The sequence below is a fragment of the Pongo pygmaeus genome, chromosome 14 (assembly GCF_028885625.2).
Source record: "Pongo pygmaeus isolate AG05252 chromosome 14, NHGRI_mPonPyg2-v2.0_pri, whole genome shotgun sequence".
NCBI lineage: Eukaryota > Metazoa > Chordata > Mammalia > Primates > Hominidae > Pongo > Pongo pygmaeus.
This window is the reverse complement of record NC_072387.2, coordinates 26,042,032-26,057,574: the sequence shown is the minus strand read 5'-3', so window position 1 is coordinate 26,057,574 and position 15,543 is coordinate 26,042,032. Positions and strand designations below refer to the sequence as shown.

The 15,543-nt window shown below is 37.1% G+C and overlaps 1 protein-coding gene across 8 annotated transcripts in view; it reads right to left on the bottom strand.

The window, feature by feature from the left end:
- Positions 1–15,543, bottom strand: part of ZMYM2 (zinc finger MYM-type containing 2) — a 128,067-nt gene that overhangs the window by 8,811 nt on the left and 103,713 nt on the right. For all 8 annotated transcript variants that reach the window (XM_063650558.1, XM_063650560.1, XM_054447228.2 and 5 more), the window contains 4 exons: positions 14,818–14,943; positions 13,275–13,369; positions 10,911–11,079; positions 10,540–10,691 (listed from right to left, as the gene is read on the bottom strand). In XM_063650558.1, the coding sequence (XP_063506628.1) occupies positions 10,540–10,691; positions 10,911–11,079; positions 13,275–13,369; positions 14,818–14,943 (542 nt within the window). The remainder of the gene's footprint in view (positions 1–10,539; positions 10,692–10,910; positions 11,080–13,274; positions 13,370–14,817; positions 14,944–15,543) is intronic.

The following is a 15,543-nucleotide window of genomic DNA, read 5'->3' as shown; positions in this document are numbered from 1 at the left end:
AGGCAGAGGCAGGAGAATGGCGTGAACCCGGAAGGCGGAGCTTGCAGTGAGCCGAGATCGCGCCACTGCACTCCAGCCTGGGTGACAGAGCGAGACTCCGTCTCAAAAAAAAAAACCAAAAAAAACCAAAAAACAAACAAACAAAAAACCAACTTAAAACCTTTTCATGTTTCTCCCTGGATAAAGATGAAATGTAAACATTTTATCAAGGAATAGAGGCCGTTGTGGTATAACTCTTACTTACTGCAGCCCCCAACCTCAATACCCCAAAGCTTTCTCCACTTCACATAATACATTCCAGCCAGGCTAAGTAGTTCCTGGTAAACTGTGCCCTTGTACTGCCATTGTCCTTCTCTCATCCCTTTGCTGAATAAATTTCTATATGTACTTCAAAACTCAATTTAAAATTTAAAATTCAATGTCATCTAAATTCCTATACTTTTTCATTGTATATACTTAGGTAGAATTAATTAGTCCCAATTCTGTGTTACCAACTCTGTATACACCAAGTCTGTATACACCATGATTATAACATTATTTAAATATTATTTGTCTGTGTATTTCAACTCTTTCAGTGGAACATATTGTAATGGCTTTTAATTCAAACTGCTCACCAGATTCAAAATTTATGAGCTGTGTAATTTGGGCAAGTAACTTTACTTCCTCATTAAAAAAATGCTGATAATTATAGTAAAGTTGTTGAGAGGACTGAATGACACATCAAGCACGGAGCATAGTGCGCAGAAAGCAGTAAACAGTCAGTAAATGTAAGTTGTCAACATGCTTATCTCAATCTCCAAAGCCTACTCCAATGTCCAGCATCCAGCATACAACAGCACTTAATGTTTGCTAATTTAACCAATGAAAGAAGGATTCAAATAGCCTGAATCAACCTCATCACTGCTATTAAAAAATAAAGAGGCCGGGCGTGGTGGCTCACGCCTGTAATCAAGAGAACGAGACCAACCTGGCCAACATGGTGAAACCCCATCTCTACTAAAAATACAAAAATTAGCTGGGCATGGTGGCCTGTAGTCCCAGGTAGTCGGGAGGCTGAGGCAGGAGAATCACTTGAACCTGGGAGGCGGAGATGCAGTGTGCCGAGATCGCGCCACTGCACTCCAGCCTGGGCGACAGAGCGAAACTCTGTCTCAAAAAAATAAAATAAAAAATAAATCTTAAGTTCCTCTGAATAAAGGTTAAATAAGCTTAGAAATCCTCTATGTATTTTAATAGAATTTAATTATTTGAAAACTACCCATTTACATAGAAATTAAATTAACAAACCACACTGTGAGTTTACTGTATTTTTTAATTTAGTAAATAAAGTTCTTTCTTCTTAGAAAACACATCCCTCCATATAAAAGACTTTTGGAAAAATCTGGAAAAATGACAAAGACTTACTGTCTATAATAAACAAGAAACTCACAAACTAAAAAAGATAAACGATGGGGCAATTCACAGAAAAGCAAATGGTCAATAAACACAAAAAGATCCTCAAACATTTTGGGAAAGAAATCTGTTAATATCTTTAAAAATAAAAAATATACTTTTCTTAAGATCATATACCCTTTCTGGAATCATCTCTCAGAAACAAATGCATCAGTTCTTTAGGATAATTATAGAAGATTTGTGTGGGGCAGGAGGGGAGCAGAGGAGGAAGGAAAGCATACACAGTAGACACTGTCTATAACAGCAAAATTTCATAAAACAAAGAGAATGCTCATCATTATGGAAATTACTAAATTAATTGTGATATAGCACACAATGAGATATACACATAGTTAGGCCTGTTCCTGCTGACTTAGAGGGACTGCCACAATTTACTGGGAAGTAGATGAAGAGAAAGTAAGATGTAGAAGTATATAATATGGTCTAGTGTTCCTAGCTGACAAAACTCTCTCTTTCATCACATTCATGAAAAACAGAAATATACACATCTAGCTAACCGTGATAAGGTGGGGAGATTAAAGAAAAAAAAGTGGCTGGCATGGTGGCTCATGCCTGCAATCCTAGAACTTTGGGAGGCTGAGGTGGGTGGATCACCTGAGATCAGGCGTTTGAGACCAGCCTGGCCAACATGGCAAAACCGCGTCTCTATGGGGTGTGGGGAGAAAAAAAACCCAACTAGCCAGGAATGGTGGCTCATTCCTGTAATCCCAGCTACTTGGGAGGAGGCTGAGGCAGAAGAATTGCTTAAACCCAGGAAGCGGAGATTGCATTAAGCCAAGATGGTGCCACTGCACTCCAGCCTGGGCGATAGAGACTCTGTCACAAAAAAAAAAAAAAAAAAAAAAAAAGGTGTCTATAGTTCTATTCATAATAAATTTAGTATGACGGATATGTGTTCACATATGTAAAATAGTGTATGAAAGAATGATCATGAAATGTTAATGATGGTTATCGTAGGATTTCATATCATTTTCCTTCTTCCTCAAACATTTTGATATTATGTGAACATTTAACAATAACCACTGTTCCTTATACAAAATCAGTGGAGGAAAGTCAGTTACCTTGAGAAAGAGTAAGAAAAACAAACAAAACAAGAAAAAATAAGGCCGAGCTCCCCTTTCATACAGTACCAGTTATTTACAATTATGTTTAATTTTTCAATGTACAAAACAGAAGTGACAACTTACTTCAGTATACATTCATAAGACTTAGTCCTTACTGTTTCTTCTATAGACATACGGAAGAAAATCATATTTCCTGTCAACTGCATCTTTATTGTCAGACATGAGCAAAACTAATGAATCCAACAGACAGAAAAACATGCACACTCTTCCAAAAATAGCTTCTATTTCTGTACACATCTTGAACTAACATTAAACAGCACTGATTTCTGGAAAGTTTACTTTAGTTATCTTATCTTTACGCTGAGTTTCAGGATTACTTTTTAAAGCTGCTTATAAATACCACAGTCTTTGAAAACAAGTCTGTGAAAATGTATCCAATAATAAAAATAGATATTCCACAATTTTTAAAAGTTATGGTAAACTGTAGAACAAAAAAATTACCATCTTAGCTATTTTTAAATGTGCAGTTTAGTAGTAAAACAACTTTTTGAGAAAACATTCATCAATACATAAGGAACCTATTTTAAAAAGGAAGGAAGGCCGGGCGCAGTGGCTCACGCCTGTAATCCCAGCACTTTGGAAGGCCGAGGCGGGCGGATCACGAGGTCAGGAGATCGAGACCGTCCCAGCTAACACGGTGAAACCCCGTCTCTACTAAAAATACAAAAAATTAGCCCGGCATGGTTGCAGGTGCCTCTAGTCCCAGCTACTCGGGAGGCTGAGGCAGGAGAATGGCCTGAACCCGGGAGGCGGAGCTTGCAGTGAGCTGAGATCGCGCCACTGAACTCCAGCCTGGGCGACAGAGCGAGGCTCCATCTCAAAAAAAAAAAAAGGAAGGAAGCCGGGCACAGTGGCTCATGCCTGTTAATTCCAGCACTTTGGGACGCTGAGGAAGGTGGATTGCTTGGGCCCTGGAGTTCAAGACCAGACTGGGCAACATGGCGAAACCCCATCTCTACAAAAAATAGAGAAATTAGTTAGCCAGGTATGGTGGTACGTGCCCACATTCCCAGCCACTTAAAGGGCTGAGGCAGGAGAATCACTTGAGCCTGGGAGGTTTAGGGTATACTAAGCAAAGTTCATGCCACTGGACTCCAGCCTGGGCGACAGAGTGAGACCCTGTCTCTCTCTCTGTCTCTCTTTCTCTCACACACACACACACACAAATTCTGACATATGCTACACAACACAGATAAACCTTGAGTATATTATGCTAAATGAAATAAGCCAGACTGAAAAGGACAAACACTGTATGATTCCACTTATATGAGGTGCCTATGGTAGTCAAAATCACAGAAAGTAGAATAGTGGCTTACAGGGCTCAGTAGAGATGGAAATGGAGAGTTATTATTTAATGAGTACTGAGTTTCAGTTCTGCAAGATGAAAAGAGTTCTAGAGATAGATGGTGATGCTGGCTGCACAACAATGTGAATGTACTTAATGCCACTGGACCACACCCTTAAAAATGCTTAAAACTGTAAATTTTATGTTATGTATATTTTACTACAACAAAAACTGAGAGAAAAAAACCTATTTAAGACATACTTCATAATCATTTATTACACAATCCACTTAGCTCTCAAAACCTCTAATAGTATTGAAGTCCTAATTATTTAAATAATCCATTCAATAAGAGGCAATCCAGAGACTCAACTTCCTGTGATATCATTTTCTTTAAGTCAAGGAAAATTAAAACACAACATATAAAAATTCGTGATGTAAGTAAACTAGTTTTAGAGAAAATTTTACAGTTTTAAATGCTTTCCTGAAAAAGAAGAAACACTAAAATCAATTATCTAAGCTTACATCTTAAGAAGCTGGATAAAAAGAGAGCAAATTAAGAAAGGAAATAATACAACTCAGACTCAATACAAGAGAAAAATTAAAATGGTACACCTTTAGCTACATGAGTGTCTAGGCCAACTATACAGACCTAGCTAGCTCCATGGGCCCAATCCCACAAACCTATGAGCTAATAATTGTTTTTTATTCTTTTATAAATGGTTACAATTTAAAGCAGTTATATATAAGTAACTACATTACAGTCTAAATTTTTACCTCTTGGTCTGCAAAGCCTAAATTATTTACTATCTTGCCCTTTACGAAAAAGTTGGCTGATTCCTCAGCTGGACTGTTCAAGATACAAAAAGAGGCTGGGCATGGTGGCTCACACCTGTAATCCCAGCACTTTGGAAAACTGGGGCAGGGGGATCACTTGAGGTCTGGAATTCAAGACCAGCCTGGCCAAAGTGAAGCCCTGTCTCTACTAAAAATACAAAAATTAGCCAGATGTGGTGGCGGGCACCTGTAATCCCAGCTACTTGGGAGGCTGAGGCAGGGATTCACTTGAATCTGGGAGGCATAGGTTGCAGTGAGCCAAAATCGCACCACTGCACACCGGCCTGTGTGACAAAGTGAGACTCTGTCTCAAAACAAAACAAAACAAAAGAATTAAGAAACAAAAAGAAGGCACAAATTACCAGTATCAGGAATGAAAGGATAATAAGAAAATACTACCAAACTTAGGCTAACAAATTTGACGACTTTGATGAAATGCATCATTTCTTGAAAGACAAAATTGCTAAAAGTGGTGCAAGAAGGAACAGGAAATCTAAACAGTTGATATCAACTAAAGGAACTGATTAAGTGATTAAAAACCACATCCATCCACACCCTGCCACCCCCACCACAAAAAGTAATCCTAAGCCTATATGGCTTCACTGGTGAATTCTATTGCATATTTAAGGAAGAATACCAATGCTCACAAATTCTTTCAGAAAATAGTAGGAAGGAATATTTCCCAACACTTTTTAAAAAATTATTATTTATTTATTTATTTTTGAGATGGAGTTTTGCTCTTGTTGCCCAGGCTGGAGTGCAATGGCATGATCTCAGCTCACTGCAACCTCTGCCTCCCAGGTTCAAGCAATTCTCCAGCCTCAGCCTCCCAAGTAGCTGGGATTACAGGTGCTCGCCACCACGCCCAGCTGATTTTTGTATTTTTAGTAGAGACAGCATTTCACCATGTCGGCCAGGCTGGTCTAGAACTCCTGAACCTCAGGTGATCCACCTGCCTTGGCCTCCCAAAGTGTTGGGATTACAGGCGCGAACCCCCATGCCCAGCCCCAGCTCATTTTATGAAGCCACTACTACCCTCAAACCAAAGCCAGGTAAAAACAAGAGAACTTTCAAGTTTATTTCCGGCTCCACCAGAAGCAATGTGAAAATGGTGTCTTCCTCTCTGAACCGGCCAGAAAAGGGGCTGGAAACAGTGAATTTCATAACCAGAAGCGGAAGCTGGAGAGACCAAGATGAATTGGAATTCCTTACTGTTCCTGACGGTTGGAAGGAAACAGCTCTTTCCAAAGAGGAAAATCCCAGAGGACTCTTGAAGGAAAGTAATTATATAACTTCGTTCCCAAAATATAGAGAAGCTTACTAGAAAGTGCTGGCCATTGGTGCAGAAAGCCTTGAACAAACATCAATGTTAATGCAACCCTGCATTGGATCCAGGGCAGCATGACTGTTTGAACTGAGGCAGAAGAATGGGGTCTGGAGGCAGAGAAATTAAAGTCATTCATGGTGAATCAAGGGAAAACACCTGGGGGCAGGGAACTTAAGGCCAATTAACGCCAACTTCCTAAAGCTGAACCAGAAAGTAAAACCCCACCTCCCCATGCCCATATTACTCTCCCTACAATCCTCTCCCTTCCGCCAGGTCTCAGGTGGAGAGAGTGCCCTGGACTGGCCATGGGCCAAGCAGGGACCATCCCTTCATCTGCACAGGGGGCCAATTCACCTCAGCCTTTTATTAGTATTAGACCAAATCCTTCATCCAGATAAGGGGTAACCAATAAGGACCTCAAAAGGAGTACTTAAAACCCAGAAGACTTTGTAACTCAGCCCTAGAGCCACTTGCTCAGGCCCATTCCCACCCTATTCAGTGCTTTCTTGCTTTAATAAATTTCTGCTTTCGCTGCTTCGTTCCTTTGTCGTTTGTGCATTTTGTCCAATCCTTTGTTCAAAACGCCAAGAACCTGGACAATTAACACTCAAGGCTTTCCTTCCGTTAACAGTAGTACAAAGAAGACTTGTACTAAAAAATACAAAAAATTAGTTGGGCGTGATGGTGGGCACCTGTAATGCCAGCCTCCTCAGGAGAATCGCTTGAACCCGGAAGCAGAGGTTGCAGTGAGCCAAGATGGTGCCACTGCACTCCAGCCTGGATGACAGAGCAAGACTCTCAAAAAAAAAAACAGAAGACTTTTGATTCATATATCATCACTGGGACCAGAGATCTAAAACTGTTAGCAAGGAGTGTTTCATTTGAACAGGCAGTGCGAATTCTTCCGGATGATGTTGCATGTAACATCATTAAAATAGGTTATTTGGTAAGAAATAAAGAGATTTGTAAAAAGACAATGGCTTATTGGTCTCAAAGGATCTACACTGAAGAACTCTTAATGAACTTGCTCCATTATGATGCAGGGAAACAGTTTCAGCCACTGGACCTTTTAGTGGCTTAAAAAAGAGGTTTGAGACTGGCTGGGCGCGCTGGCTCACGCATGTAATCCCAGCACTTAGGGAGGCTGAGATGGGTGGATCACGAGGTCGGGAGATCGAGACCATCCTGGCCAACATGGTGAAATCTCGTCTCTATTAAAATACGAAAAATTAGCCAGGCGTGGTGGCGTGCACCTGTAGTCCCAGCTACTTGGGACTGAGGCAGAGGAATTGCTTGAACCCAGGAGGCGGAGGTTGCATTGAGCCAACATCGCGCCACTGGGCTCCAGCCTGGTGACAGAGCGAGACTCCATCTCAAAAAAAATAAAAAAAAGGTTTGAAAAGTAGTCCTATATACTATGAAGAATATGCATCCTATTTATAAGATTAAAACCTTAATGACTAAAAGAGTTGGCAAAAGATTCTGAATTTCAATCACAAAGTTGGGAGAGATTTTTGCCACAATTCAAACATACAAATATGAATAAATGCAAGGAACCAAAGAAAAAAAAATGTTAAGAAAGAATATACACCATTCCCACCACCACAGCCAGAAAGTCAGATTGATAATGAACTGGCTAGTGGTGAATACTTTTCGAAGGCAAATCAGAAGCAGTAGCAGCAAATGGAAGCAATGAAGGCTAAACAAGCAGAAGCCCTCGGTAAGAGATGAGCAAAGAAGCAAAACTTTAATTCCATCTACAGAAAAACCAGATGTGAAACCTAAGGAAGCTTCTACTGAAACTAAAATTCATGTGGCCAGCATCAAACAAAAAGTTAAGTAAGCAAAGAATAAGCAAGTGGGAGCTCTTACAGCTGAACAAATTATGCTTAAGATGGAAGCAGATGAAAAGAAAAACAAAGTAACATAAAAGAAAAAAAAAGTAACATACCAAAAACCCCTTGACTAGATCTTATGAAGCTATCTCCTTTTGTAAAGGATTTTGAGATACCAGGGCATTAGTTGCCTTATTTGTGAGAAATAATACTCTGATCACTTTTTTTTTCTGAGTTTTTGTTGTTGTTCATAGAACAATGTTCTTTATAAATATAAATTATCGTTAAAAAAAACTTTGAACTACTTATCCTCATGAACATCTGCAAAAATCATCAACAATATATCTGCACATCTAATCTGGCAATATATAAAAAGGATAACATTATCAATTGGAGTCTATCCCAAGAATGCTAGGCTGGTTTAATGTCTGAAAATTAATTTATATTCATACCATTATTAATAGGAGAAGAAAAATCCGTATCTTAATAGATGCAGAAAAAGGAGTTGACAAAATTCAATAAGCATTTATAATTAAAAAAAAAAAACTCTCAGCAACAAAATAAAAAGTTAAAAAAAATCCTCGGTCAACTAAGAATGGAAGAAAAGTTCCTCAACTTGGTAACAGAAAGCTACCAAAAAAAAAAAAACCCTAAAGAGTGCATCACACTTAATGGTCAAAGACAAAATACTTTCCTCTAAGATCAGGAACTAGGCAAGAGTTTCTGCTATCACTAATTCCATTTAACACTGTACTAGGACTAGGGTTTGGGTGGCAGGAGAGAAAAATGGGGGAAGGTTTCAAGCAATGTAGTAAAGCAAAGCAAAGAAAGATCAGAAAAAGGTAAAACTGTCCTTATTCATAGGTGACATGATTGTGTATATAGAAAATTCTAAGATATATTTAAAAAATAACAAAACAAGACCACCTACTAGAACTAATAATGAACTGATGAATATATAAAAATCAATTATATTTTTCAAGTAATGCCAGGGGAAATAGCTAAAAGAGCAAAAAGCATGTCCTTAGGGAAGGAACTAGGTAGACTAGAGATCAGTGGGGCAGAGAACCCCTTATTTTGTTGTTTTTATTGATTTTAAAAGTTTCATTATCTAAATACGTTTTTAAGCCTTGTTTCTACCAGAAATGAAATTTCTAAATGAAATTCCATACATAACCCCAAAACACAGCCCCAAAAAGTAGGAATGAATTAAAACAAGAGGAGCCTAGAACTCAAACTCTCTCTTCCTGCTGAGTTGATATGGCACAACGCTAGTGCTCTCTACAGCACTTTAAAAAATAGTTGATCTAGATAACAGAATTATTTCTAAAATATAAATGTTCTCCTTAAATAAATTGTTCTGAAACTAGAGGACCAAGACAATTTCATCTACACCTGGTACAATATAAATGTTACTCCTACTCTCCCCCTCCCTCCTAGGTATAATAAAAGAAGAGGAGGGAAAATACACACATGGGTCTTCAACCCCTCAGCCAGAACCACTGGAGTCACATGTTTTGGAATTCATCATTGTTTGGATTTTACAGGGGAAACAGGGCATGTACATAATTATAATACATTAATATTCCTCGAGTGGTGTGGGTAAACACTCTGTACTTGTTTAGAAACATTAACAATTCTATAGTAAATTCTATGGTTAATGTTCTATGGATGAATATTAACACCAAGAGTAATAAGACAACAACAGCTTCACAATCCTTTAAGTTAGGTTTTACTGTTGAGTGTGTTTTCATGAAAAAAAATTCTGGTTTTCAGAGGTTTGTGGAATGGTGGACCTATATTATCATCTAAGCATGAGACTCAAAGTACACATAAACCTATAAAACGAGAATAAGAAAAAAGTAAACCTATTCACGTATCTTTTAGGTTGCTACTGCAAGATATATGATGGTCCTTGAATATAGTGATTTATAGCTGTACACTATATATCTGCACCACCACTTACAGAATCTTAAGCAAATTTCTATCCTAAAGAAAAAGTAAATAAAACACAAATTAAGACAACTCTAGTTTTCTTCAGTGATTTATTTCATTATCTAACACCTGTTAGAAAAATAAAATGAATTTTTAGACCTACAAACAAAACTCTGAAGAGAGCTCCCCTGTCATCAATCATATTTCAAAATACATAGGATGTGAAGTTGGAGATTCTTTCTGACTTCTGGGCACAAATCTGTGGAATCTGTTCAGAACTAGAGGTCATTATTTAAAGCTGATCTCCATGTTTACTGTAGAAAACAAACTCATTGACATGTGGATGAAGTTTATCTTTACCCCTAAAGAATGATCTCTTTTTATGAAATAGCCAAAGAATTAATGAGTAGTTATACTATTTAACAAGTTAGAAACACATCAGAAGCATACAGTGAAACAGACCTATTTACAGAGTTATGACATTTTTCTGTTTACATGTAGATCAGCATGGATCTATAGCCAGATGTGGCTACATATCATGCCTTATAATGTGAATTCATTTATCTGCAATGGGTAAGGAAAGAATGTCGTCCTGATTATCATTTATATATAAATGGTGGCAAATATACAACTTTGTAGATGTGTTTCTTGGTAAGTCAATAAAGGTTCCATAATGCTACAGGAACAAGAACTACCACAACTTTTCTTATTAATGTTATACTTGAAAGCAGCCATCAAATTACTAACCTCCTGTATTCCAAGGCAAAGGTAATAGATGCTGTCAGGTGCATAATTCTCTCCATTTGGCCGTCGGATCTCATTGACAAAATGAGCTAACCCATAGTTAAGCTCAGCTGTGGTGTGAGAGAGTAGATCCTCTTTTAACTTTACTGATTTAGCTAAAAATACATAAAATAAAAAATAATTGTTATTATTTAGTGTCTTATTAAGGTTAAGAAACTTTCTGACGTTATTCTTTGTAAGAGCTCTGAAGTAAAATAAAATGCACTCTTACAGGTATTTTAAGTTACATTTATGTTTTTTAAATTTAAAGGTACTCAATAACAGAAATCTTGATTTTAAATAGGACTTAGGAGAAACAAAATTAAAACACTTACAAGATTTTAACTCGTCTAATACCAGAAGATCTTCATCAAGTTGCCTAGTTTTGACCCAGTGTTTCCATGCGTTTACGCCATACGTATATTTGAAAGGAAAGCTGCATTCTGAATTGTCAGAACTATCATCATGAGACTGGTATCCTGACACAGCCTTTCTCTTGGCTCCCTATTAGTAAAAAACACCATAATAATATCTTTTTTAAAGCCTACATTATTTCATTACTTTATACAAGACATCTCTCAACAAAGGCAAATTACAATTGACCCTTAAGCAACATGGGTTTGAACTGCAAGGGTCCACTTGGACACGTTTTTCTGTGTGCCTGCCTCTCCTACCTCCTTCTACCTCTTCCAATCATGCCACCTGAGACAGCAAGACCAACCTCTCCTCTTCCTCCTCAGCCTACTCAACTTGAAGACAATGAGGATGATCTATTTCCACCTAATGAATCGTAAATATATTTTCTCTCCCATATGATTCTCTTGATAACATTTTCTCTAGCTAACTTTATTATAAAAATACAGTATGTAGCATATAAAATATGTGTTTATCAACTGTTATCAGCAAGGCTTCCAGTAAACAGGAGGCTACTAGTAGTTAGCTTTTTAGGGAGTCAAAAGTAATACATGAATTTTTGACTGTGCAGGGGTGGGGCTCAGTGAAGAGTAGGCTACTAGTACTTAACTTCTGAGGGAGTCAAAAGTTATACACAAATTTGTGACTGTGCAGGGGGGATCAGAGCCCAACCACTGCATTGTACAAGGGTCATCTGTAATTACAAATATAGTTATTTGTTTAATCTGTCATGAAATTAGAAAAGAAAAAATGAAATATAGGTATTTGCTTTGAACTGACTGGTATTCCTGAATCTGATAACAGTCAGTTAATAGTTCAGGAAATGGGATGTTTCTACATAAATCACTTTGTGCAACAAAATCATATTAAATTCTGTGGCGAGAGTCACCAATGATGAGAAAATAAATATGACAATAAACTAATAATCTAAATATTACTGTAACAGAGAAACTGAGGAACTTTTCAACAACTCCACCTTATAGAGAGTGACACTTAAGTACTTTTCACTTTTTTATTTTATTTTATTGTTTTATTTTTGTTTTTTTAAGACAAGGCCTTGCTCTGTCACCCATGCTAGAGTTTTGTAATCACGGTATCTCCCCTGCCAGGTAAGTATCCATGCTGGAGTTCTGTTTTGAGGAGAGGTCTTGCTCTGTTGCCCAAGCTGGAGTGCAGTGGCATGATCATAGCTCACTGCAGCCTCGATCCTCCTCCCAGGTAGCTGGGACTGCAGGCACGTGCCACCATGCCTGGCTGGTTTTTATTTTTTATTTTTTGTAAAGGTCTCACTATGTTGCCCAGGCTGGTCTCAAACTCTTGGGCTCCACCAATCTTCCCGCCTCAGCCTTCCAAAGTGCTGGGATTACAGGTGCCACTGTGCCTGGCCCCCTTTTCACTTTCCTGATGGCATTGCTTGCAATGCAAAAGTTTTTAATTTTGATGTAGTCCAGTTTATTTATTTTTCCTTTTCTTCCCTGTGCTTTTGGTATCTTACCTAAGAAACTGCCTAACATAAGGCCATTAAGATTTAGGCCTATGTTTTCTTCTAAGAGTTTTATATTTTTAGCTCTTACATTTAGGTCTATGGCTCATTTTGAGTTAATTGTTGTGTTTGGTGTCAAGCAGAAGTCCACCTTCATTCTACTGCAAGTATTCTCTCCCTTTTCAGGTTTTTTTCCTTTCTTTTGGGGACAATTTGTGAAAGCTTTCTTAAGGTATTTTTAAAACCTGCTTTATGTTGGAAGTCAGAAACACAGAAAGTTGACAGAATATTATAACAATTACACTTGTTAATGGCATGTAGATTTGGTCTACCTGAATGATCAAACTGTCCAGCATGTCTTTCTATGTGTGTTGGTATGCCTAAAAGAGACCAGAAATAATAAACTGTGTACTTCAACTTCGCTGATAATCCCATCAGAAATAATCGTGGAAAAAACAGCTCCCTAGAAAAGTCTAAATTTTTGTCAAAGAACTGAACTTACTACTTTAGCAACTGTTTTCTATTTTGACCTTGTATCAAGACAAGTTTAGCTGAGGTATCAACTAAATCTGAGATATTTTTATTACTTAGAAGTAGTAATAAATTATTACTATTTCTATATAAATAGAAATAGTAATAAATAGTAGTAATAAATTACTATATTCTATATTAATAGAAAATAAATTATTTTCCAACCTAGAAAACAAAATATGTTCCCATATTCTCAGGCACACTAAAAGAACACTGTATTCTTGTTTGCCTATAGAGAAATATTGTTATATAGGCTATTAAGTGAATGTACCTTTTTTTTAGATCGAGGTCTGGGCTGTTCCTCATATTCTTCACCAAAAACAGGTGGTAATAAAAATTCATTTTCCATATCAAGCTCCTCAGCAGCTGACAACCAAATCAGAACTTTTATTTTAAATGAAATAGCACAGGGTTATGTTACATAAACACAGCCAACAAAGAACTAACCACAGGATGTAAACCAGCATTCGTACATGGGGACAATCTGGGCTGGGCTGGGGAGTAAATGACTCATTGTACCTAACATGGTTTGTGAATTCTGACAAACACTGTTCAAACTCCTAAAAACATATATAAAATGAATATCAACACAGAATTTTCATGAAAATGTTTGATACCAGAAAAATTATTATAGTCTGAAATCCAATTACAAGATCTAAATGGTCTTGGTACAAATCTGATTCAATCTATTAAATGTTTTTTCCAAAAACTAATGTTTTACATTCTACTCAGTGTGCACATTAGCCATCCATGGATTAAGAAAATAATGAAAAATGGGGCACACTTATTTTACAAAAGACCTGAAAATAATTTTTCCTTTGAAGGTGAACTTAATTTTCAAAGGATCTTTAAAAAAACCTAACTATATATATATAATATATATAAAAACTATATAATATATATAATTATATTTATATATTATATATAAAATTATATTTGTATATATATAAATTATATTTATGTATTATATATAAATTATATATATTATATATATATATAATTTTTTTGAGACAGAGTTTTGCTCTTACTGCCTAGGCTGGAGTGCAATGGTGCAGTCTTGGCTCACTGCAACCTCCGTCTCCTGAGTTCAAGCAATTCTGCCTCAGCCTCCCCAGTAGCTGGGATTACAGGCACTCGCCACCATGCCCAGCTAATTTTTGTATTTTCAGCAGAGACGGGGTTTCACCACGTTGGCCAGGCTGGTCTCAAACTCCTGACCTCAGGTGATCCACCCACCTTGGCCTCCCAAAGTGCTGGGATTACAGGCATAAACCACTGCACCCAGACGCTAACAATATTTTTAAATTAAAAAGGACACAAACACTTCTTTAAACTTTCTATAATGAATTACTTCTACAAGTTTTTTTTTTTTTTTTTTTTTTAGACAGGGTCTCACTCTGCTGCCCAAGCTGGAGTGCAGTAGCACAATCTCGGCTCACTGCAACCTCTACCTCCCGGGCTCAAGCAATCCTTCTGCCTCAGCCTCCCGAGTAGCTGGGATTACATGCATGCACCACCACGCCTGGCTAATTTTTATATTTTTAGTAGAGATGGCGTTTCACCATATTGCCCAGGCTGGTCTTGAACTCCTGGGATCAAGTGATCTCATTCCAGAAGTTAACTGTTAAGGTGGGTTTTTAAAAAACAACAACAACAAAATATGAAGTTAACTGTTAAGGTGAGTTTAAAAATAACAACAAGAATAAAAAATATGAACACTGCTAAAAGGCAATGACACAAACATCAAATGGTAAATGATCATAACCACAGTTGACTCCATAACTAAATTCCATAGTCATAAACGTTTTGAGTACCTCTGGGAAAATCTATTTCGATATCCAAATCTGGTTCATATGGTACATCAGGCATGCTGGACTGTGTCTCTGGGTCAGAGTTCTTCAAAAGGTCTGAACCAATTATATCTGTTTCAATAATTACACCTGAAATCAATCCATATTATCATTAGCAATCAAAACAGAAAACCCCAATGGTATCTGTATTTAATCTGGCAAAAGCAAGTCATTTAATTTTAAATGCAATATAAAAAAATACTTATAATGTCACAAAAGAAAAGGGCATATTTTATATATAACTATCTTAAAATGTAAACCACTATAAACCTCATAATTATAATTAGTCACAAGCACATGAAAACTTTTAATCCTATAAATTTTACAGGAAGACTCCCTTCAAAAGCTAATAGGTATGCTTTGATAGTAAAACAACTTCAACAAGTAAAGTATTTCTAAAAGCAATTTTTTGTCAAAAATAAACTAATGAGGGTAGACAACTGTAGTTTTCAATACTGTTTGAATTTTGACCCAGGTTTCTCAAATCGTTCAATATATGCTTATTAACAACTGCCTTTTAATGGTTCGATCAGTTGCTTTCAAGTGTTTTTGTGTTGTAATCATGGTAAGAAATGCATTTTATCCAGCACATACTGCAAGGTGATGGTGGGGAACAGAAAGACATCTGTATACACACTGGTTTCACAAAATAATACTTACCCTTTCTATGAGGGATTCACACTGTCATTT